Source organism: Heteronotia binoei, chromosome 1 (genome assembly GCF_032191835.1).
Source record: "Heteronotia binoei isolate CCM8104 ecotype False Entrance Well chromosome 1, APGP_CSIRO_Hbin_v1, whole genome shotgun sequence".
Taxonomy (NCBI): domain Eukaryota; kingdom Metazoa; phylum Chordata; class Lepidosauria; order Squamata; family Gekkonidae; genus Heteronotia; species Heteronotia binoei.
In genome coordinates, this window is record NC_083223.1 from 284,460,697 (window position 1) to 284,483,568 (window position 22,872).

The following is a 22,872-nucleotide window of genomic DNA, read 5'->3' on the forward strand; positions in this document are numbered from 1 at the left end:
AAGGGGGGGGGGAATGCCCCGGGGAGGGAGGGGGGATGTGTCGGGAAGGGGCAGGGAGGGAAGGAGATTCTGCCCTCACAGCACAAAAACATTCAAGGTGTCGCATCCCGGAATCAGCGCCCCCCCCCCCAACCATGGAATTTAATCATGGTCTAAAATGTCTCTTTGTAGGGGTGTCAGAGACCTCATGGCCCTGGGAGGGGGGGGATGCCACGGCAGGAAGCGACCCTCCCGGGAAGGGGCGACTTCCCCTCCCTCCCTCCTTCCAGAGACCGGATCCACAACCCTGGAGCAGGGGCAGGAAGGAGATTCCGTTGCCAGTACTGGGGGGGAAATCTTCCTGAGTGTCCAGCTCTCAGGGGCCAGCGAAGGACCTCCCCTCAGGACCCTTCCCCCTCCCACTGCTCTTCCAGGTGTTTCGAACTCGCCAGCCCCCTTGCCTTTCAAAGTGCAGTGCCTGGAAACAGAGGAAACCGCGCACCACAATGGCACCTCCCCCGCTCCATCCTAGTTCTCTGACTTTGGGGGGAGGAGGGGAGGTCCCTGGAGCTTGGGAGAAGGCTCCTCCTCCGTACCTGATTTGCCAGGGCCCTGGGCTTGGCAGTACCTTGGCTGCAGGGGCCTCACCCTGCACACCTTCCTGGACTGGTGGGAGGGGCCGGGCTCAAGAGGGGCGTGGCAGCAATCCCCCAAGGAGGCCCCGCAGTGCCCAGGATCTGCCCAGAGAGCTTGCTTTCCACTGGCCGCAGGAGCAGCAGGAAGCAGCCCGCACTATGGGCTGGCTACACTAGCGGTGCTTTCCAAAAGGCTCTGGCTTGTGGCTTAGAGAGAGCAGAGAAGACTCCGGAGCAAGCAGTAGGCAGCTGTGGCTCAGAAGCCCCCCCCCCCACTACAGCACAGAGCCCCTCCCCCCTCGGCTGGCACTTGTAGCCCCCTCCCCGCCTTGATTTTGGTCTGCTTCAACCTCTTGTCTTCCCTTGCTCAGCCCGTTCCCACCTCCCCAGTCCACTCGGAACAGGAGTTTTCGTTGGACGAGATTGTGGCAGAGAAGGCAGAATCTAAGTTGGTTGGGGTGGGGGGGACGGACACAATGACTTGCCCCTCCCTTTCTACCTGGCTGCATGGCCCCACGCAGCTCCTGTGTCCAGCGAGAGGGAGCACAACTGCCTTTCTGTTTCTTTTTGTGCCATCCGAGGAAGAGGAGCATGAGTGTCCCTCAGAGGAAGCCCACGAGGGTGTTCCCTGTGGCACGGCACCCGCCGTCGGTCTGGCCTGCAGCAGGGCAGGGGGGGTTGGGAAAAGCCCCTGAATATCAGGGGACCATCATGAGGTACCTGCCCCCCTGCTCCACACCCGGCTCGTGAGTCAGACGTGCGTCTGCATCCGCTGCTGGAAGCGCTGCCCGTAGTCCGAGGAGGTGTACGAGAAACGGGTGGCCGCGGTGGTGTATTTGCCCAAGGGGTCGTAGGTGTCGTAGGTGGCTCTGTCCAGGGTGGGCGGCGGGGGCTGGGTGTAGCCCAGGCGGTAGGTGGCATAGCCCGCGTTGGGAGGGAAGGCCGTGTGCCCCCCGTAAGTCTCGTAAGACAACTGGCTGGCGGTCTCAGCCGCAGTGGGGCCTCCTGTTGGGCCCGGCACGGGGTCACCGCTGTAGTCGGAGGCCGGACCCCGGCCGTAGGTGCTGAGCTGGGCGTAGCCGCTGGAGTGGGAGAGGCGAGAGGAGGGGCGCCCTTCGAAGCGGGTAGGGCCTGGGTTGCGGTAGTCGGCGTAGAGCACGGTGCGGGAAGACGGGCGGTCCTCGTGGGCACGGACGTTGTAGTAGCCGTTGGTGGGATCCTGAAAGAGAAGGGAGCAGGGAAGTCATCGGGTTGCCTGAGGGTCTCAACTCTTCCGTGGCTCCCTGGGAAGGTGTGGGGCCTTGGCACCTCAGGTGGACAATTTGGGGGGCTGCTGTTGCATTTGTGGTGGGGGCCACTCACCTGGGCTGAGACAAACTCCTTGAGAACTGACTCTCGGTCAAGCTGCAGGGGGTGACGCCCCTTTGAATTCAGCAAAGGGTCTGAGCATGCTCAGAAGGATCTAAGTCTGGCAGCATTGTAATACTGCTGAATCCTGACCCGCAAAAGCCAGGTCTTCTAAAGGATCTTCCAGAGACTGGTGACCAGCAGGGTGCTCAATTTGTCATTTTGGCGCAGCAAGGAACCGCACTCGGTTGACTACCCTCCATCATGAGACCTACCTGTTGGGCAGACAATCCTCCCCTGCAGAAACTGGGAGATGGTACCAGCATGTGTGCAAATGCCAACCAAGAGGTTTGGAAGCCCCAGGCAAGGGTCCTTTCATGGGCACAGGTACACCTCTGACTGAAGAAATGCTTATTTCTATGTATTTATATCCCACATCTCCCCCTTAACAGGACCTGTGGTTGTTTTAACACACAGTTTCCCCCACTGCCATTTTATTCCCCATGGAAACCACCCTGTGATGCAGGTTAATTATTGTCAGACTGCACATATGCAAAGGGGACTCACAAACCATGTATGGTGCCAGCTCTTCATGCCACTTTGCTTACCTTCAGCTCATACTCCTCCCGGGTGTCGATGGTGTCACAGCGCAAGTCCTGCTTCAAGTCCACGTCATCCTTAAATGACTGGCAGCGAGAAAAGAGCAGCAAAGGCAGTGGTCACATTTCTCAGCATTCTGAGAGCTTCTGAATTCTCCTCTCTTACAGCCCTCCCAAAGAACCCATGGAAGATCTCTAACTTGGCCACTTTTCCCAGTAAGGGGAGATACTAGAAGAAGCTGTCTGGGGAAGAGCTGTGGCTCAGCAGTGCAGCATCTGCCTGGGAGGCAAAAAGCCCCAGGCTCAGTCCCTAACAGAAAAACATAAGAGCTAGAAGGTACCCCAAGGGTCATTGAGTCCAGCTCCCTGCACAACACGGGAAATTCACAACTACCCCCATCCCTCCTCTAGTGAATCACCATGAGGAAGTTGACGATATAAAAGATCTTTTTGATCCAAGACCCAGACAGCTGCTGCCTCCAAAGAACTGGCCATGATGGACCGAGAGAAGGCAGTGTCATGCCTCATCCTGGGCCCGTAACCCTCTTCCAAGAATGTGCTGCTTCCAGTTCCTTTCAACCCTTATGCTCATTCCCCACAACAAGATCTCATCAGTCTGCACACTTCCAGAGCTGAGCGACATCATCCCCACACTGGAGCAGGCCATGTGGGCGTGGTCCTGTGTGGTTCCATTGGCCCTGACCCTCCATCTCCCATGCTCAAGAAGGATATGTCTATGCTCCACCCAGTCACTTCTCCCCTGGCTGTTTTCAGAAGGCATGTTGATGGGCAATGGAAGGGACACATCTGCCTCTCACCGAGTAGATGGCTTTCATGACGCGAGTGGCCGTGGAGACGCTGGCTGTGTCCTCCTCGCGGTCCGTGTGCAGTGTGAGGGGCTCCCGGTTCACCGTCTCCACCTTGATGTCCAGCTTCCGTAAGGTCACATCTTTACGGCCTGCCAGGCAGAGGGCAAACACATGGCTAGATCCTCAGGAACTGCAAGAGGGGCTTCTAGAAGGCCCCATATGAGCTTCTAGGGGTGCAGAAAGATGGCCAGCTGGCTGATACAGCTGGGGCCTTCAGGAAGGGACTGTGGCTTACTCCTCCGCAGATAAATAGTGGGGCATGCTAGGAGTGGCCATCCCCCCACAAGCTTCCTTGTAGTTCTTGCAAGATGCCATCAGACTACTGAATGTGAATGGCTAAGTGACACTCCCCCATCCTCCCCAACCTGAATGGTTAAGTGATACACGCCCCCTCCCCAACCCATTGCCCAGGACTCACTCCCTTTGCGACGTCGGTAGAGGAAACAGGCCAGAGCAAGGAAGCAGAAGATGACGAGGATCCCAGCTCCAATGGTAGCTCCAGCGATGATCCCCACAGGCACAACCTCTGCAGCAGAAGAAAGCAGAGTCCATCTTCAAACACTGGGAGCCTATCTACTCTTGGTCTTGCTAGGTACTTGGCCAGTATTGTGGCTCTGCAGAAAAGCATTAGCTTGGCATGCCAAAGGTCCCAAGTTCAATCCCAGGCAGCATCTCCAGTATAAAAATATCTCAAGGAGGTGGCTGATAAGACCCCAAATGGCTCAGTTCTCTGAATCCGAGCCAGGAGGCAGCATCAGGGGAAGTCCTCGGCCTCTCTGCCCTGTTGTTGGCCCTCCAGAGGAACTGGCTGGCCTCTGTCTGAGACAGGAGGCTGGACTGGATGGACCCTCCCTGGTCTGACCCAGCAGAGCCCTCTGATGTTCTTCTCAGGGGAAGGCCTCGGCCTCTCTGCCCTGTTGTTGGCCCTCCAGAGGAACTGGCTGGCTACTGTGTGAGACAGGAGGCTGTACTAGATGGACCCTCCCTGGTCTGAACCAGCAGGGCTCTTCTGATGTTCTTCTCAGGGGAAGGCCTCGGCCTCTCTGCCCTGTTGCTGGCCTCCAGAGGAACTATTTGGCCTCTGTGTGAGACAGGAGACTGGACTAGATGGACCCTCCCTGGCCTGACCCAGCAGGGCTCTTCTGATGTTCTTCTCAGGGGAAGGCCTCAGCCTCTCTGCCCTGTTGTTGGCCTCCAGAGGAACTGTTTAGCCTCTGTGTGAGACAGGAGACTGGACTAGATGGACCCTCCCTGGCCTGACCCAGCAGGGCTCTTCTGATGTTCTTCTCAGGGGAAGGCCTTGGCCTCTCTGTCCTGTTGTTGGCCCTCCAGAGAAATTGGCTGGCCACTGTGAGAGACAGGAGCTGGACTAGATGGACCCTCCCTGGTCTGACCCAGCAGGGCTCCTCTGAGGTTCTTCTCAGGAGAAGGCCTCAGCCTCTCTGCCCCGTTGTTGTCCCTCCAGAGGAACTGGCTGGCCACGGTGTGAGACAGAAGGCTAGACTGAAGCAGGATGCTGGACTAGATGGACCGTTGGTCTAATCTTGCAGGGCTCTTCTTATGAAAAAGATGCTTTTCTGTCCAAGACCCTGGAGAGCCACTGCCAGTCGGTGGGGCCAGTGTGGAACTGGACAGACCTGGTCTAGAGAAGCTGTCTGCCTTTTGCAAAGTATTAAAAGAGAGCAACCTGCAAAAAAGTTGGTAGAGGGAATCCCACCCCTCACTGACCCTCACTTCCCCACTTGCTTTCCAAACACTCTTTTTTCCTTGCAGTTTTTCTCCTAGCTCTCCCATATTTTTCAAAAGAAACACTTCCTATAAGTAGGTGGTTTGCAGCTCCATAAGGTCTCTGTGATCTTGGGAGATCTTGGTCAGCATTATATTTAAGCTGTGACGGGAGCGTGTCTACATGCACAAACATGTGCACACAATGTTTCTATGTTGTTGTTTTTTTTTGTGCATCTGTGTGTTAATCCAAGGCTTTTCCTGCAAACATGGAATTTCACCTTACAGAAACAGTTCCCCTTTCTGACCCTGGTCCCCGTTTTTGATCTGTACTCTGGGGGCAACTTTGGGATGAGACAGATGCTAAAAGGAGAGATTCAGCACCGCTGAAAACAACTGCTGTTAATAGTTTCAAGGGAGGAAAAAGAATCCTGGAAAAGCACTGGAAAGAAAAGGGCAGCCGTGGCCTTCATGCTCTATGGAGGGCTTCGAGGAGTATCCGGCTGCCCCCCCCTCGGAGACATGGTTCTCTCCTACCTGGCCTCACCTTTCTCCTCCAGCTGGATGATGACCGTCCGGGGTCCGAAGCTGTTCCAGGCGGTGCAGTTGTAGCGGGTCTGGAAATCCACCTCCATCACATTGTTGATGGACAAGGTGGAGAGCACCCCATGGCCGATGTTGCTGCGTTCCACGGTGTAGCGCTCCAGAGTCCCTGCTTCCAAGACGTTCTCCTTCCAGCCCCAGGCCTTAGAAGGAGAAGACGACTGCAGATTTATACCCCGCCCTTCTCTCTGAATCAGAGCAGCTTACAGTCTCCTGTATCTTCTCCCCCCACAACAGACACCCTGTGAGGCGGGTGGGACTGAGAGGGCTCTCACAGCAGCTGCCCTTTCAAAGACAACTCATGTTATAGCTATGGCTGACCCGAGGCCATTCCAGCAGGTGCAAGTGGAGGAGTGGGGAATCAAACCCGGTTCTTCCAGATAAGAGGCCACACACTTCACCACCACACCAAACTGGCTCTCTCTTAATAGGCAGGGTGGGGTGAAACAGAATGGGAAGGAAGACATCCTTTGGAGGATGACAACAGCCCTCTAAAGCAAGGGTGGCCAACGGTAGCTCTCCAGATGTTTTTTGCCTACAACTCCCAGCAGCCCCAGCTGGGGCTGCTGGGAGTTGTAGGCAAAAAACATCTGGAGAGCTACCATTGGCCACCCCTGCTCTAAAGGATGGAACCACAAAACCCCATCCCGCCATACTTTTAGGACACAGGCCCCCCGCCCCTGGCATTCCCAACCCCAAACACCACGTATGTCAGAAGTGCTCACTATGCGGTCAGGCAGGGGGGTGCTGCCAATGAAGCATTCTACTTTCCCACGGTCTCCACGCACGGCGTACTGGACGGTATCGCTAGAGATGATCGGGGGACCTGAGGAAGGGGAGGAAAGGGTGGTTGTGGAAAGCAAGCGATGGGTTTCTGGGGAGAGGGGTTTCCAGATAGAGGAGGAACACACACACACACCAATTCTGCTGCACTGAGAAGGGAAAGGATCCTTGTCCTGGCAGAGGCTAACTCTTATGATGATATTAGATTTATTGGATTTACATCCCGCCCTCCACTCCGAATCTCAGAGTGGCTCACAATCTCCTTTGTCTTCCTCCCCCACAACAGGCACCCTGTGAGGTGGGTGGGGCTGAGAGAGCTCTCACAGCAGCTGCCCTTTCAAGGACAGAGTCTCAGAGCGGCCTACAATCTCCTTTCCCTTCCTTCCCCACAAGACACCCTGATCTGGTACTTGCTTTCAGTGGCTAGGACATTGTATGCACAGTTATGGAAGCAAGAAAAAATACCAGAAAAATGGGATTGGATTGTAAAAGTTATAACATAGAGTGAGATGGACAAACTAACAAGAATCTTAAGAGACTATGATTTGGAAGTGTATAAAAAGGAGTGGAAAAAGTTTAGATGTTATGTAGAAGAAGAATGGAATATAAAAGGATATTGGACAATTTTTTGATAATGACAATACTAGAAAAAAGTAGAATATGAATATAGGTTCTTATGGTTTAAGGGTACCTTTAAATGTTAGTATTTTAAGTATATAACTTCAGCGGGAGTCAAGTAACGGGGGGAGGGGGGACTTGGAAATAGCATATGGGATAGATAAAAAGAAGGTATTAATGGATATGGTTACCATATGTTATCAATAAAATTGTGTTTACCGAAAAAGACACCCTGTGAGGTGGGTGGGGCTGGAGAGGGCTCTCCCAGCAGCTGCCCTTTCAAGGACAGAGTCTCAGAGTGGCCTACAATCTCCTTTCCCTTCCTCCCCCACAACAGACACCCTGTGAGGTGGGTGGGACTGAGAGAGCTCTCACAGAAGCTGCCCTTTCAAGAACAGAGTCTCAGAGCGGCCTACAAGCTCCTTTCCCTTCCTCCCCCACAACAGACACCCTGTGAGGTGGGTGGGGCTGAGAGAGCTCAGACAGCAGCTGCCCTTTCAAGGACAACCTATGCCAGAGCTATGGCTGACCCAAGGCCATTCCAGCAGGTGCAAGTGGAGGAGTGGGGAATCAAACCCGGTTCTCCCAGATAAAGAGTCCGTGCACTTCACCACTACACCAAACTGGCTTTCAGCTATGCCACCCCCCTCTCAGCTATGCCACTCCTGGCAAAAGCCAAGTGACCGCCCGTCCTCCTCTCATGAGCTGTGACGTTTATGAAGCAGAGAACGGGAAACTTTGCCACCATTCCCTGTCCTCATGGAAATGTTATGCTCCGCAAAATGTACATCCTGCCTTTCTTTGCAGCTTGAGGTGGTTTTCCACCAGAAGACGAAACTGGTGCCAAAACACCGTCCCTGGATCTCTGCATTCTGGTGGGCAGAAAAAGGTGTTGCTCTGAGCCCAGGGGGTGTGCACGTGGCCCCCGTTTCTCAAAGAAAAGAATACCCACCACTCCTGAACATTTCAACACTGGATTCTCCCCACCAAAACCTTTTGCCCTGATTCTCTGTCGCACTGGAGGTTGGATGGTATTTGTATGAGTGGTTCTGCTTTTCATGCAGAGAGTGACTAAAATGTGGGATTCACTGCCAGAGGATGTAGCGATGACCGTAGGCACAGAGGGCTTTAAAAGTGTGTTAGAGTAATGAAGGATAAGTCTCTCAGTGGCAACTAAAGGGAACCCCACATTAAGAGGTACTAAACCTCTGAATCCCAGTGCCAAGTCTCTTGGCTTCGAGAAGACATAACCTCATAAGAACAGAAGAGAAGCCACGTTGCATCAGGCCAAAGGCCCCTCCAGTCCAACACTCTGTGTCACACAGTGCCCAAAACTCAGGGGCCATCAGGAGGTCTACTGGCAGGACCAGAACTCCAGATGCCCTCCCACTCTCATAAGAACATAAGAGAAGCCATGTTGGATCAGGCCAGTGGCCCATCCAGTCCTTCGTTTTACCTGTTCTAAGCCCACAGCTAATCACTTCCATGGAGTGGTCAGGAGTTCTTGCATTGTGAGAAAGGAAGAAAAGCACTTCTTTCTTGGCCCTCTCTATCCCACACATAATCTTATACAGCAGGATCTGTCACGGCTTCAGTTTCTCCCTGGGGCCAAACACTCTTCCCCCCGCCCCGCCCAGCCCAGCCCTGAGGGCCTTCAGAGGGGCTCTACTAATGAGGAGAGGAATACAAGGGAGCTTTATTGTACCACGCAGCAGCCTGGACCCCTGCAGGGAAGTGGGCGGTTTTTATTAGTCACTTTCATATTTTTAACTGGGGCTTCCCCCGCCCCAGACCCACTTCTCTGTTTTTATGAGCCTCAAATGGTTTCGTGTCCCAATTTCTTTGGGGGCAGGGAGTGTTAGGCCCTGGTCCCGTGGGGAGTAAATGATTTAGAGCTGGGAGTGAGCAGTGAAGTTGCCAAGTTTGCGGATGACACTAAATTGTTCAGGGTGGCGAGAACCAGAGAGGATTGTGAGGAACTCCAAAGGGATCTGTTGAGGCTGGGTGAGTGGGCGTCAACGTGGCAGATGCGGTTCAATGTGGCCAAGTGCAAAGTAATGCACATTGGGGCCAAGAATCCCAGCTACAAATACAAGTTGATGGGGTGTGAACTGGCAGAGACTGACCAAGAGAGAGATCTTGGGGTCGTGGTAGATAACTCACTGAAAATGTCAACACAGTGTGCGTTTGCAATAAAAAAGGTCAACACCATGCTGGGAATTATTAGGAAGGGAATTGAAAACAAATCAGCCACTATCATAAGGCCCCTGTATAAATCGATGGTGCGGTCTCATTTGGAGTACTGTGTGCAGTTCTGGTCGCCGCACCTCAAAAAGGATATTATAGCATTGGAGAAAGTCCAGAAAAGGGCAACTAGAATGATTCAAGGGTTGGAACACTTTCCCTATGAAGAAAGGTTGAAACGCTTGGGACTCTTTAGCTTGGAGAAACGTCAACTGCGGGGTGACATGATAGAGGTTTACAAGATAATGCATGGGATGGAGAAAGTAGAGAAAGAGGTACTTTTCTCCCTTTCTCACAATACAAGAACTCGTGGGCATTCAATGAAATTGCTGAGCAGACAGGTTAAAACGGATAAAAGGAAGTACTTCTTCACCCAAAGGGTGATTAACATGTGGAATTCACTGCCACAGGAGGTGGTGGCGGCCACAAGTATAGCCACCTTCAAGAGGGGTTTAGATGAAAATATGGAGCAGAGGTCCATCAGTGGCTATTAGCCACAGTGTGTGTATATATATATAAAAAATTTTTGCCACTGTGTGACACAGAGTGTTGGACTGGATGGGCCATTGGCCTGATCTAACATGGCTTCTCTTATGTTCTTATGTGACACAGAGTGTTGGACTGGAGGGGCCACTGGCCTGATCCAACAGGGCTTCTCTTATGTTCTTATGAGACACAGAGTGTTGGACTGGAGGGGCCACTGGCCTGATCCAACATGGCTTCTCTTATGTTCTTATGTGACACAGAGTGTTGGACTGGATGGGCCATTGGCCTGATCTAACATGGCTTCTCTTATGTTCTTATGGGGAGTGACCCACGGGCTGTGGGAGGCTGATCTTCAGTCCCGCCCCCCCTGGTCAGCTCCCCCCCCTCATCCCCGGAGAGACCCCGACTGCAGGACTGAGGGGGGGGGCACAAAGGCTGCTGCCTCTCCGTGGCTGGACAGCCACCCTCTGCCCAGCTTCGTGTTGGACAAAGAGGGGGAGAAACCCCTTCCCATTTGGAGGGCAGCCCCCCTTACCGTTGACGAAGAGGGAGACTTCGCGCTCGCCCACCCCGATCCGCGGCACGATGGCCTTGCAGACGTACTGCCCCGCCTCCGCCTGGGTGACGGACTTGAGGAAGAGCTGGTTGCTGTTGCTGAGCACCTGGGAACCAGAGCAGGAGGTGACCACGTGAAGGAGCAGAAGTCGGGCACGGGAGACGACGCAAGGATTGGAACAGCCCCTGATCGCCACCAATGTTCCCGCTAAGCTGTGGAGTCTTGTGAGAGGATATTGGCTCAGTGGTAGGCGAGGAATGGTGGCTCAGTGGTCGAGCATCTGCTTGTTGAGCAGAAGGTCCCCGGTTCCATCCCCGGCATCTCCAACTCAAAAGGGTCCAGGCAAGTAGGCGTAGAAAACCTCCGCTTGAGACCCTGGAGAGCTGCTGCCAGTTAAGAGAGGGATGGTGGCTCAGTGGTCGAGCATCTGCTTGGTAAGCAGAAGGTCCCAGGTTCAATCCCCGGCATCTCCAACTCAAAAGGGTCCAGGCAAGGAGGTGTGAAAAACCTCAGCTGGAGACCCTGGAGAGCCGCTGCCAGTCTGAGTAGGCAATACTGACTTTGATGGACCAAAGAGGATCTGATTCAGTAGAAGGCAGCTTCATATGTTCATATTCTACTTCGTGAGCTCCTGGCATGAACATTGTGAGCTCCTGCAAAAATTAGTTTGCTCTGGGGCCGTTTTTCCAGGGCTAAGTCACAAATGTGTGAGCTGGAGGCTAAAAAACTGTGAGTCAGCTCACACTAATTCAGCTTAGAGGGAACTCTGGTCACCACTCCCTCACCCTGGTAGCCCCCCATCAAAAGCCACCCCCTTAGACTCCCCTCCGTGCAGTCCCCTCTTCCACCCCATGGCTGTCTTCCCCACTGATAGATGCCCCTGTTCCGTCGGCTCCCCCTTCCTTTCATCACATCCCTCACCCCCCGCCCCCCTCAGATGGACCTCATTCTGGTGTTGGCCGTGCCCTTTGGCAGAGTGCCAGCGGGGAGGGGCAAAAGAACCCGGCAGGGCAGAGCGTTACCATGTTGGACTCCTTCTTGGTCCACGTGAGGGTGAGGGGGGGGTTCCCGGCCCACACGCAGGTCAGCGTCACGTCTGAGCCGATGTCGGTGGTGGTGGGCTTTGGATCCACCACGATGCGGGGCGCGACTGGAGAGAAAGAGCAGGTGAGAGGCGAGGCCTGTGACAGAGCTGACGGCAGCTCCCCTGGGAACTCCCTGACCACCCCCCCCCTCCATACCATAACCACTTGGGCAACTTCCAGCCTCTTCAAGAGGAAGGTGGTCTCAGGGGCGGGGGGCCAGACCACCCTCCCACCAGGCCACTCACAGTGCACGTCCACCAGGGTGCTGACGTTGGTGCTGCCCACATCGTTGTGAACCTCACAGGAGACAGGCTCCGTGAAGAAGGTGTAGTCCACCTGAGTCTCGTATTTGCTCTCTTTGGCGTCCTCCAGGATCACGCCGCCTTTTGCCCACCTGAGAGGAAGTGGGGAGGGGGGACACGAAAGGCCTCAGACTCTGGAGTGGGGAGCAGCAAAAGGAGGCCCAGAAGGGCATCAAGCAGTCGGCCCCCTTTCTCCCTCTGGCTCGCTCCCCCACGCCCACCCCCCCTCCTCACCTGTAGCCTTTGATCTCAGGGTTGGCTGTCGCCAGGCAGGTAAAGGTCACCCTCTCCCCTTCCTGCACCGTCTGCGGCTGAATGGACAGCGTCACTGTCGGAGGGTCTGGAACAGGAGAGAATGTCTGTACTCCAGGAAGAAATCTCCCCTTCCCACTCCCTCCTCTTGGAGACCAGCATCTGGCGGTGCAGAGGAAGCCCAAGGCATCACAGCTGTCCTTGACCCAGTCTGGTGATGTCTTAGATGTGGAGATGGAAGACCCCGCTGTGAATGCCCCTTCGGCTGAGGAACAACTAGATGCCAGGACAAACTCTCCGGGGTTTCAAGAATCAAAAGCTCCCTTTGCTGGAAATATTTGACGAAGGGTGTTTGACTCTCGAAAGCTTCTACTGAAAAACTTGGGGGGTCTTACTGGACTTGAAACTTATTCTGTCATCAGTGGTCGATTCCTCGGTCAATTTGGATAACTCCAGTTCTTACCAAACATCAGCGACCAACTGAATTGTGGGCGGTCCCCTATTTGTTGGCAGATATTAATCCTGAAACCGCCTATTTCGTTACAATACGTTTAATGATAATTTTATCTGTAAAACGACAAAAATCTGGGTTGATCCGATTGTAATAGAATCTGGTATATGTTCGGCTAATATGATGATTTTAGATTTAGTTCAGTGAACCGCAGGTTTTATCAGAAATCCCTGTTTGAATATTTTATTTACATTTTAGATTTGAATCTTTTGACTCTAAATTTTGAATTTTGTGATTTTACGAGTAATGAGTAATGTTTTATGAGTAATGTATGTTTCATTATTATTTTTTTCACTTTCAAGATTTTTATTCGCAAAATTCCTTATAATGTATAATATAACCAAAGCAGAGGCTTAAAAAAGATAAAAATAATAACAACATACATTAAGATGAAATAAGCAGTTACTCTCTATAACCACTATCTATAAGTAGCTTTCTCACGTTCATGTTTTACCCTTCTTGTTTTGCCCTCTCTTTTAACGCCTTCTTCCCTCCTCCTTACATACTCAGTTTAAAAGTAATCTACGTCCACATTCCATTATTTAGACATCTAATCATTAAATCGTGACCAATTCTATACTTCATATTAGTTCTGTTCTGTTCTCAACATATCTGACAGAGTGTCTCTCCCTTTCTCCCCCCCCCCCTCTTTTTTTTCCTTTGGAGGCTTGAAACCATCTATATAGACTGATTTTAGTCTTTGATATGTATGTTTCATTATTGATTCATTCTGGTTGAGCTTAAGACCTTTGGTCATAGAAGCTAATAAAGGAAATGGAAATGGAATCTAACAATCTACAGCACTCAATGGATCTGATGTATCTGAAGAAGAAAGATCTGATTGTCAAATGCTCATGTACCAGGAAAACCTCATTGGTGTCTAAGGCACCGCTGGACTCGAATCCAGCTCCTCTGCTGCAGGCCAATATGGCTGACACATTCTGCTGTGGAAGCTCACTGGTCACCTTGGGCCCAGCCATGTTCTCTCAGCCTAACCTGCCTCACAGGGTTGTTGTTTCGATGCCCCAAAGGAAGAGAGAAAAAGGATGCTGTACAGCATTTTGGGGGAAGCAGTGCAGAAATCTCTAGATAAATATACCAAACCCATTGTGGCAGTTGGGGAAGAGACAGCAAGATCACACCGACTTCCTGGCTGGGCCGCTCCTTCAGGGGGCCGCTACCCTCCGGTGGCTCTGGGCCCCGATCCCCACAACAAAGGGTTGAAGAAGAAGATGATATTGGATTTATATCCTGCCCTCCACTCTGAATCTCAAGAGTCTCAGAGAGGCTCACAATCTCCTTCCCCTTCCTCCCCCACAACAGACACCCTGCGAAGTGGGTGGGGCTGAGAGAGCTCTGACAAAAGCTGCCCTTTCAAGAACAACTCCTGCGAGAGCTATGGCTGACCCACGGCCATTCCAGCAGCTGCAAGTGGAGGAGTGGGGAACCAAACCCGGTTCTCCCTGATAAGAGAGCTGTGGCTGACTCAAGGCCATCTCAGCAGGTGCAAGTGAAGGAGTGGGGAATCAAACCCGGTTCTCCCAGATAAGAGAGCTCTGGGCTGACTCGAGGCGATCCTAGCAGGTGCAAGTGCAGGAGTGGGGAATCCAACCCGGTTCTCCCAGATAAGAGAGCTCTGGCTGACCCAAGGCCACTCCAGAAGCTGCAAGTGGAGGAGTGGGGAATCCAACCCAGTTCTCCCAGATAAGAGAGCTCTGGCTGACCCAAGGCCATTCCAGCAGGTGCAAGTGGAGGAGTGGGGAATCAAACCAGGTTCTCCCAAATAAGAGAGCTCTGGCTGACCCCAAGGCCATTCCAGCAGGTGCAAGTGGAGGAGTGGGGAATCCAACCCGGTTCTCCCAGATAAGAGAGCTCTGGCTGACCCAAGGCCATTCCGGCAGCTGCAAGTGGAGGAGTGGGGAATCAAACCCGGTTCTCCCAGATAAGAGAGCTCTGGCTGACCCAAGACCATTCCAGCAGCTGCAAGGGGAGGAGTGGGGAATCAAACCCGGTTCACCCACATAAGAGAGCTCTGGCTGACCCAAGGCCATTCCAGCAGCTGCAAGGGGAGGAGTGGGGAATCAAACCCGGTTCACCCACATAAGAGAGCTCTGGCTGACCCAAGGCCATTCCAGCAGCTGCAAGGGGAGGAGTGGAGAATCAAACCCGGTTGCCCCAGATAAGACTTAACCACTGTACCAAACTGGCTCTCCACTCACGGTGAACGTTGAGTTTGATGGCGGTCTCCTTGCCGCTGGGATCGCTTCGTTGCTGCAGCGGCAGACAAAGACCCTTCCGATGTCCTGGTCCGTGGGGTGATCAGCAGCTGGCTCATGGTGCTCTCCCGCTTTCCATCTGACAACACTTCCTGGTGGGGGGGGGGACCAGAAAAAGATCTGGTAGTGGGAGGGGACCAATGTGTGTGTGTGCGTGTACAATTTCAGGCCTCTGCAGGCCCCTGGGAAGGGACAGGATGGCTCGGTGGATGGATCCTGACCAGCGCTCCCTTGGAGTCGTGTACATGAACAACCACTCATGAGCAACACAGGAAGTCCCGCTCAGCAGCCATCTGGGGCAGTGATGCTCTGTATTCTTGCTGCTTGGGGGGGCACAGTGGGAGGGCTTCTAGTGTCCTGGTCCCACAGGTGGACCTCCTGATGGCACCTGGGCTTTTTGGCCACTGTGTGACACAGAGTGCTGGACTGGATGGACCATTGGCCTGAACCAGCATGGCTTCTCTTATGCTCAGCAGCCATCTGGAGCCGGGCAGGGTCTTGGACTGCCCTTTGCCCCCTTTAAGACTGCTTCTGCTCTGCCCAAGATGGAAACTGCTCCTCTTACTAAGGGGAAAAAATTAGAAGGAACGAACAGAGCAGTTCCCCAGTGGAACAGGCTTCCTCCTTGGGAGGTGGTGGGCTCTCCTTCCTTGGACATGAGAGAGGTTTACAAGATTATGCATGGGACAGAGAAAGTAGAGAAAGAAGGACTTTTCTCCCTTTCTCACAATACAAGAACTCGTGGGCAGTCCATGAAATTGCTGAGCAGTCGGGTTAGAACTAATAAAAGGAAGTACTTCTTCTCCCAAAAGGTGATTAACATGTGGAATTCACTGCCACAGGAGGTGATGGCGGCCACAAGCATAGCCACCTTCAAGAGGGGATTGGATAAACATCTGGAGCAAAGGTCCATCGGTGGCTTTTAGCCACAGCGTATCGTTGGAACTCTCTGTCTGGGGCAGTGATGCTCTGTATTCTTGGTGCTTGAGGGGGCACAGTAGGAGGGCTTCTAGTGTCCTGGTCCCACAGGTGGACCTCCTGATGGCACCTGGGCTTTTTGGCCACTGTGTAACACAGAGTGATGAACTGGATGGACCATTGGCCTGATCCAGCATGGCTTCTCTTATGTTCTTATGTCTGGGGCAGTGATGCTCTGTATTCTTGGTGCTTTGGGGAGGGGGGCAACAGAGAGAGGGCTTCTAGTGTCCTGGGCTCACTGATGGACCTCCTGATGGCACCTGGGGGTTTTTGGCTACTGTGTGACACAGAGTGTTGGACTAGAGGGGCCATTGGTCTGATCCAACAGTGCTTCTCTCATGTTTTATGTGACACAGAGTGTTGGACTGGATGGGCCATTGGCCTGATCCAACAGGGCTTCTCTTATGTTCTTATGAGACACAGAGTGTTGGACTGGATGGGCCACTGGCCTGATACAACATGGCTTCTCTTATGTTCTTATGAGACACAGAGTATTGGACTGGATGGGCCACTGGCCTGATCCAACATGGCTTCTCTTATGTTCTTATGAGACACAGAGTATTGGACTGGATGGGCCATTGGCCTGATCCAACAGGGCTTCTCTTATGTTCTTATGTGACACAGAGTGTTGGACTGGAGGGGCCACTGGCCTGATCCAACAGGGCTTCTCTTATGTTCTTATGTGACTCAGAGTGTTGAACTGGAGGGGCCAATGGCCTGATCCAACAGGGCTTCTAAGAACATAAGAGAAGCCATGTTGGATCAGGCCAATGGCCCATCAAGTCCAACACTCTGTGTCACACAGTGGAAAAATTTTTTTATATACACACATACACTGTGGCTAATAGCCACTGATGGACCTGTGCTCCATATTTTTATCTAAACCCTTCTTGAAGGTGGCTATACTTGTGGCCGCCACCACCTCCTGTGGCAGTGAATTCCACATGTTAATCACCCTTTGGGTGAAGAAGTACTTCCTTTTATCCGTTTTAACCTGTCTGCTCAGCAATTTCATCGAATGCCCACGAGTTCTTGTATTGTGAGAAAGGGAGAAAAGTACTTCTTTCTCTACTTTCTCCATCGCATGCATTATCTTGTAAACCTCTATCATGTCACATCATGTCTCTTATGTTCTTATGTGACACAGAGTGTTGGACTGGATGGGCCATTGGCCAGACCCAACATGGCTTCTCTTCTGTTCTTATGGAGGCTTTTAAACAGAGGCTAGATGGCCATTAGACAGACAGGCTGATCCTGTGAATTAAGCAGAGAGGGAGGGCAGGAGGGGGGGATGCATCAGGGCTTTGTTCTCCTGGCCCTTTCTTACAAGCCCAGAGAAATGCTGATTGTCACTTGGGGTCAGTCAGCAATTTTTCTCCAGGCCAGTTTTTCCAGGGATCCTGGAGAGTCTTTTTTGGGGGGAGGGGGCATCTTCTGGGCATGGAGCAGGGATCACTGTGTGTGTGTGAGGGGGTGGGGAGGTATTTGTGAATTCCCTGCATTGTGCAAGGGGTTGGACTAGATGACCTTGGAGATCTCTTCCAAGTCTGATTCTATGATCCTGAACTCTCTCACCAGCGCAGGGCGAAAGCGCTCTGGAAATAATCAAGGCTCAGTTAAGGGACCCCAAAATCCGCACGCAGCAATATCTCTCTGGTTCTGACTTTGCTCACTCAACCAAAGTTCAGAAACAATTCAGAGCGAGGCCGCCTTGCTGGCAAGAGTCTTCGCTGGGGATCAGGCTCCGTCGGGTGCTGGAGAAGTTCAGGCGGGTGGGGAGCGCGAGCTGTTCAGATAATTATTTCCGAATTAGCCTGTATGCAAACCAACTCCCGCCTGGCTTCTGCCAGGCCTGTTAAATGCCCAACGAGGTCCTCAGCATTAACGTTATCGCACCATAAAGTGCGAAGGGATTAATGAGCAGGGAACGGCTCTCTCCGAAGCAAACTCCGGATGGGCTGACGCAGCTGTCAGTGGGAAGGTTGCGGGGCGGGGGTGGGGGGGACGGGAAATCAAATTAATAATGTAAAAAGGAGCGGAGAGTTTCTGAGAGCATAAGAGGGAAGGCAGAAAAGAAGCCAGGCGGGGAGGAAGCGGGCTCATGTTTGGAGCCGTTTTCCTTTCATGCATTCAAAAGACTGAGTTGCATTCTCTACCAGATGGAGAGCAACACAGGAAGAGAAGAAGAAGAAGAAGAAGAAGAAGAAGAAGAAGAAGAAGAAGAAGAAGAAGAAGAAGAAGAAGAAGAAGAAGAAGAAGAAGAAGAAGAAGAAGAAGAAGAAGAAGAAGAAGAAGAAGAAGATATTGGATTTATATCCCGCCCTCCACTCCAAATCTCAGAGCGGCCTACAATCTCCTTTACCTTCCTCCCCCACAACAGACACCCTGTGAGGTGGGTGGGGCTGAGAGGGCTCTCACAGCAGCTGCCCTTTCAAGGACAACCTCTGCCAGAGCTATGGCTGACCCAAGGCCATTCCAGCAGCTGCAAGTGGAGGAGTGGGGAATCAAACCCGGTTCTCCCAGATAAGAGTCAACCACTACACCAAACTGAAGGGAGGTATGTCCACCCAGGGAGAGAGTCAGGATGGGGCGGGGGGGGGCTAGTGAGTAAACCATCGCCCTGAGCACACTGCAGAGTGGGGGCACCAGTGGCTGCCCCCAAGTCCTACGAGGAAGGGTGGAAGGAGCTGGGCATGTTTAGCCTGGAGAGGAGGCAGCAGAGAGGTGATGGGATCACCATCTTCAAGTACTTGAAGGGCTGTCATCTAGAGGATGGTGTGGAATGTTTTCTGCGGCCCCAGAAGGTTGGACTAGGCCCGGTGGTTTGAAATTAAATCAAAAGAGTTCCCAGCTAAACATTAGGAAGAACTTCCTGACTGTTAGAGCAATTCCTCAGTGGAACAGGCTTTCTCCTTGGGAGCTGGTGGGCTCTCCTTCCTTGGGGGTTTTTCAACAGAGGCTGGATGGCCACCTGACAGCAATGAAGGTCCTGTGAATTAGGCAGATCCTGAGAAGGAGGGCAGGAAGGGCTGCATCAGGGCTTAGTTCTCCTGGCCCTTTCTGACATGCCCAGGGAAATGCTGATCAACACTTTGGGGTCAGTCAGTAATTTTTCTTCAGGCCAGATTGGCCGTATATCCTGGAGGTTTTTGTCATCTTCTGGGCATGGAACAGGGGTCACTGAATGTGTATGTGTGTGTGTTTCCTGCATTTTGCAGGATGTTGAACTAAGAACATAAGAGAAGCCATGCTGGATTAGGCCCATCTAATGTGTCACACAGTAGCCAAAAAAACCAGGCACCATCAGGAGGTCCATCAGTGGGGCCAAGACACTAGAAGCTCTCCTGCTGTTGCCCTTCAAGCTCCAAGAAGACAGAGCATCCCTGCCCCAGACATAAGAGCATAAGAGAAGCCATGTTGGATCAGCCCAATGGCCCATCCAGTCCAACACTCTGTGTCACACAGTGGCCAAGAAACCCAGGTGCCATCAGGAGGTCCATCAATGGGGCCAAGACACTAGAAGTCCTTCCACTGTTCTCCCCCCCTCCAAGCATCAAGGATACAGAGCATCAGTGCCCCAGAAAGAGAGTTCCAACAATACTCTGTGGCTAATAGTCACTGATGGACCTCTGCTCCATATGCTTATCCAATCTCCTCTAGGTGACTCTGGAGGTCCCTTCCAAGTCTGTGGTAGGTTTGTATCTCCAGAAGCTTCCCTGTGAATTCAAAATGGCTTGAGAATCAAGGCTGCACATTTCCAGGGCAGGATGCCAAAGTTGGTCCCATCAGGCTGAAGTTAGTCATCTGGGAATAAGTGGGAGTTCGCTCTAGCAACAGGGCCTGCTCTCGGGACCAAGGCATTTCCTCCCCCCCCCCCACCATACCGTGGACATGGCGGCTTCTGGCTGCTGCACCCCATCTCGGAACCAGACGATCGAGGCAGCTGGCTTGGCGTTCCGTGCCCAGCAAGTGAGGTTGTAGGGTGTTCCTGCCCGCAACAGAATCTCCGGGGCGCCATCGATGACGGGGTCCTCAGGGGGAACTGGAAAGGAAGAAGAAAATACGATCAGCGGCTGCCGTTCTGGATCCTGCCTCTCTCCAAGGAAGCACCCCAAAGAGTGGGAAGCCGTACTCAGCATCCCTCTTAATGAGGTCCAACTGACACAAATGGAGCAAGGACTTCTTGGGTGTGACCCCCGATGTGATGCAATGCAATGCAACTCCCTGTACCAGCCTGCAGGAATGATGGGGCTGCAGCAAGAGCCATCTGTCCCCAAGAGGGGTTCTGTGCCGGCCCTAGCCACAGCGTATTGTTGGAGCTGTCTCTCCGGTGCAGTGATGCTCTGTATTCTTGGGGGGGGGGCAACAATGTGAGGACTTCTAGCCTCATGGCCCCACTGAGGGACCTCCTGATGGCACCTGGGATTTGGCTCCTGTGTGACACAGAGTGTTGGACTGGAGGGGCCACTGGCCTGATCCAACAGGGCTTCTCTTCTGTTCTTATGTGACACAGAGTGTTGGACTGGAGGGGCCACTGGCCTGATCCAACAGGGCTTCTCTTCTGTTCTTATGGGACACAGAGTGTTGGACTGGAGGGGCCACTGGCCTGATCCAACAGGGCTTCTCTTATGTTCTTATGGGACACAGAGTGTTGGACTGGAGGGGCCACTGGCCTGATCCAACAGGGCTTCTCTTCTGTTCTTATGGGACACAGAGTGTTGGACTGGATGGACCACTGGCCTGATCCAACATGGCTTCTCTGATGTTCTTATGCTCTATATTCTTGGTGCTTGGGAGGGGCAACAGCGTGAGGGCTTCTAGTGCCTGGTCCCACTGGTGGGACCTCCTGATGGCACTTGAGTTTTTTGGCCCGTGTGACACAGAGTGTCAGACTGGATGGGCCATTGGCCTGATCCAACATGGCTTCTCTTATGTTCTTATATCTTCTCCCCCCACAACAGGTGGGGGTGAGAGAGCTCTCCCAGAAGCTGCCCTTTCACAGACAGAGTCTCAGAGCGGCTCACAATCTCCTTTTCCTTCCTCCCCCACAAAAGACACCCTGTGAGCTGGGTGGGGCTGAGAGAGCTCTCCCAGAAGCTGCCCTTTCAAGAACAACTCCTGCGAGAGCTATGGCTGACCCAAGGCCATTCCAGCAGGTGCAAGTGGAGGAGTGCGGGGTGACATGATAGAGGTTTACAAGATAATGCATGGGATGGAGAAAGTAGAGAAAGAAGTACTTTTCTCCCTTTCTCACAATACAAGAACTTGTGGGCATTTGATGAAATTGCTGAGCGGTCAGGTTAAAACAGATAAAAGGAAGTACTTCTTCGCCCAAAGGGTGATTAACATGTGGAATTCACTGCCACAGGAAGTGGTGGCGGCTACAAGCATAGACAGCTTCAAGAGGGGGTTAGATAAAAATATGGAGCAGAGGTCCATCAGTGGCTGTTAGCCACAGTGTGAATATATATGTGTGTGTGTGTATAAATATATATATAAAAAAATTTTTTGGCCATCGTGTGACACAGAGTGTTGGACTGGATGGGCCATTGGCCTGATCCAACATGGCTTCTCTTATGTTCTTATGAGTGGGGAATCTCCCAGATAAGAATCCACACACTTAACCACTACACCAAACTGGCTGGAATGAGTCACCCCATATTGGAGTTGCAGGGGACATCTGAGTTCTTGGAGGCTGGTGTTGAGGTCTTATTGTTTTAATATGTTGCTCTTTTCATTCTAGTTTGAGTTGTAGCTACAGGCAGTTTTGCTCAGGATGAAAAAAGCGAGAGAGATTTCAAACACAGGAGCGTCTTTCTCCACTCCAGTTTTATAAAAACAGGGCCGTTTCCCAGGAGCTGCAGCCCACTCTCTGTTACAATCAGCCGGCAGGTGAACCTCCCCACTTGGAACTCTGAGAGGAACAACACAACATTTTGCTGTTCCATTTCATTTTAAAAGCCATCCGTGGGCTTTCGTTTTGACAAGCACAAGTTTCATTTTGGTGCGGAAAGGAACAAGGTATGAATTAATTCATCGAGAGGACCAGAGAAGTTTTTTTCTTTTGCAAAAACGAGCTGCAACACAACGTGGGGTTTCCCTCCGAGGATCTGCACAGACATTGTGTGTGCGCGTGTGTGCGTGCTCAAGCGTGTGACACTCCCCGAGAGGCAGCGACGGCTGCTCGGATGACTCCCAAAGCTGGTCCAACTCCTTCATGGATCGGTCTAATAGGGCTAAGCCCTCCAGAGTCGGGGGCCGCATCTCTTTGAAACATGGGTCACCGATATCAATGTTCCCTCTAAGCTGTGGAGCCCTGTGAGCAAAGATTCTACCTCATGAGCTCCTGGCATTAAAGCTGTGAGCTCCTGCATCAATTAGTTTGCTCTGGGGCCATTTTTCCTGAGCCAAGACAAAAATGTGTGAGCTGGAGGATAAAAAACTGAGCTAGCTCACACTATGGACATATGAAGCTGCCTTATACTGAACCAGACCCTTGGTCCATCAAAGTCAGTGTTGTCTTCTCAGACTGGCAGTGGCTCTCCAGGGTCTAAAGCTGAAGTTTTTCACACCTATTTGCCTGGACCCTTTTTTGGAGATGCCAGGGATTGAACCTGGGACCTTCTGCTTCCCAAGCAGATGCTCTACCACTGAGCCACCGTCCCAATTTTAAACTAACTCAGCTTAGCGGGAACACTGGTCACTGTGTGATTCTGTCAGTAGCAACAGAAAAAGAACAACAAGAAGAAACTGGAGCAGTGACCATAATGTTATTGATTTCACCGTTTGTATAAATAGGGAGTTGCCCAAAAAGACCGCCACAACCACGTTTAACTTTAAAAGGGGTAAATTCAATGAGATGAGGAGGCATGTGAGGAGGAAACTGAAAGGAAAGGTAAATACGGTCAAAACCCTTGGGGAAGCTTGGAGACTATTTAAAACTATAATCCTAGAAGCTCAGATAAAATACATACCACAAGTTAGGAAAGGCACAAACAGGCATAAGAAAAGGCCTGCATGGTTA

At 52.2% G+C, this 22,872-nt stretch overlaps 1 protein-coding gene across 1 annotated transcript in view; it reads right to left on the bottom strand.

Annotated features, from left to right (window-relative positions):
- Positions 1–1,242: 1,242 nt before the first annotated feature.
- The window catches only part of KIRREL1 (kirre like nephrin family adhesion molecule 1), a 31,301-nt gene continuing 9,671 nt past the window's right edge, over positions 1,243–22,872 (bottom strand). The window contains 14 exon segments of the mRNA XM_060260425.1: positions 1,243–1,833; positions 2,570–2,647; positions 3,379–3,518; positions 3,848–3,955; positions 5,702–5,900; positions 6,483–6,583; positions 10,424–10,550; positions 11,467–11,594; positions 11,775–11,923; positions 12,066–12,171; positions 14,814–14,855; positions 14,858–14,911; positions 14,914–14,962; positions 19,733–19,890. Coding sequence (XP_060116408.1) covers positions 1,366–1,833; positions 2,570–2,647; positions 3,379–3,518; positions 3,848–3,955; positions 5,702–5,900; positions 6,483–6,583; positions 10,424–10,550; positions 11,467–11,594; positions 11,775–11,923; positions 12,066–12,171; positions 14,814–14,855; positions 14,858–14,911; positions 14,914–14,962; positions 19,733–19,890 — 1,907 coding nt within the window. The 3' untranslated portion in view covers positions 1,243–1,365.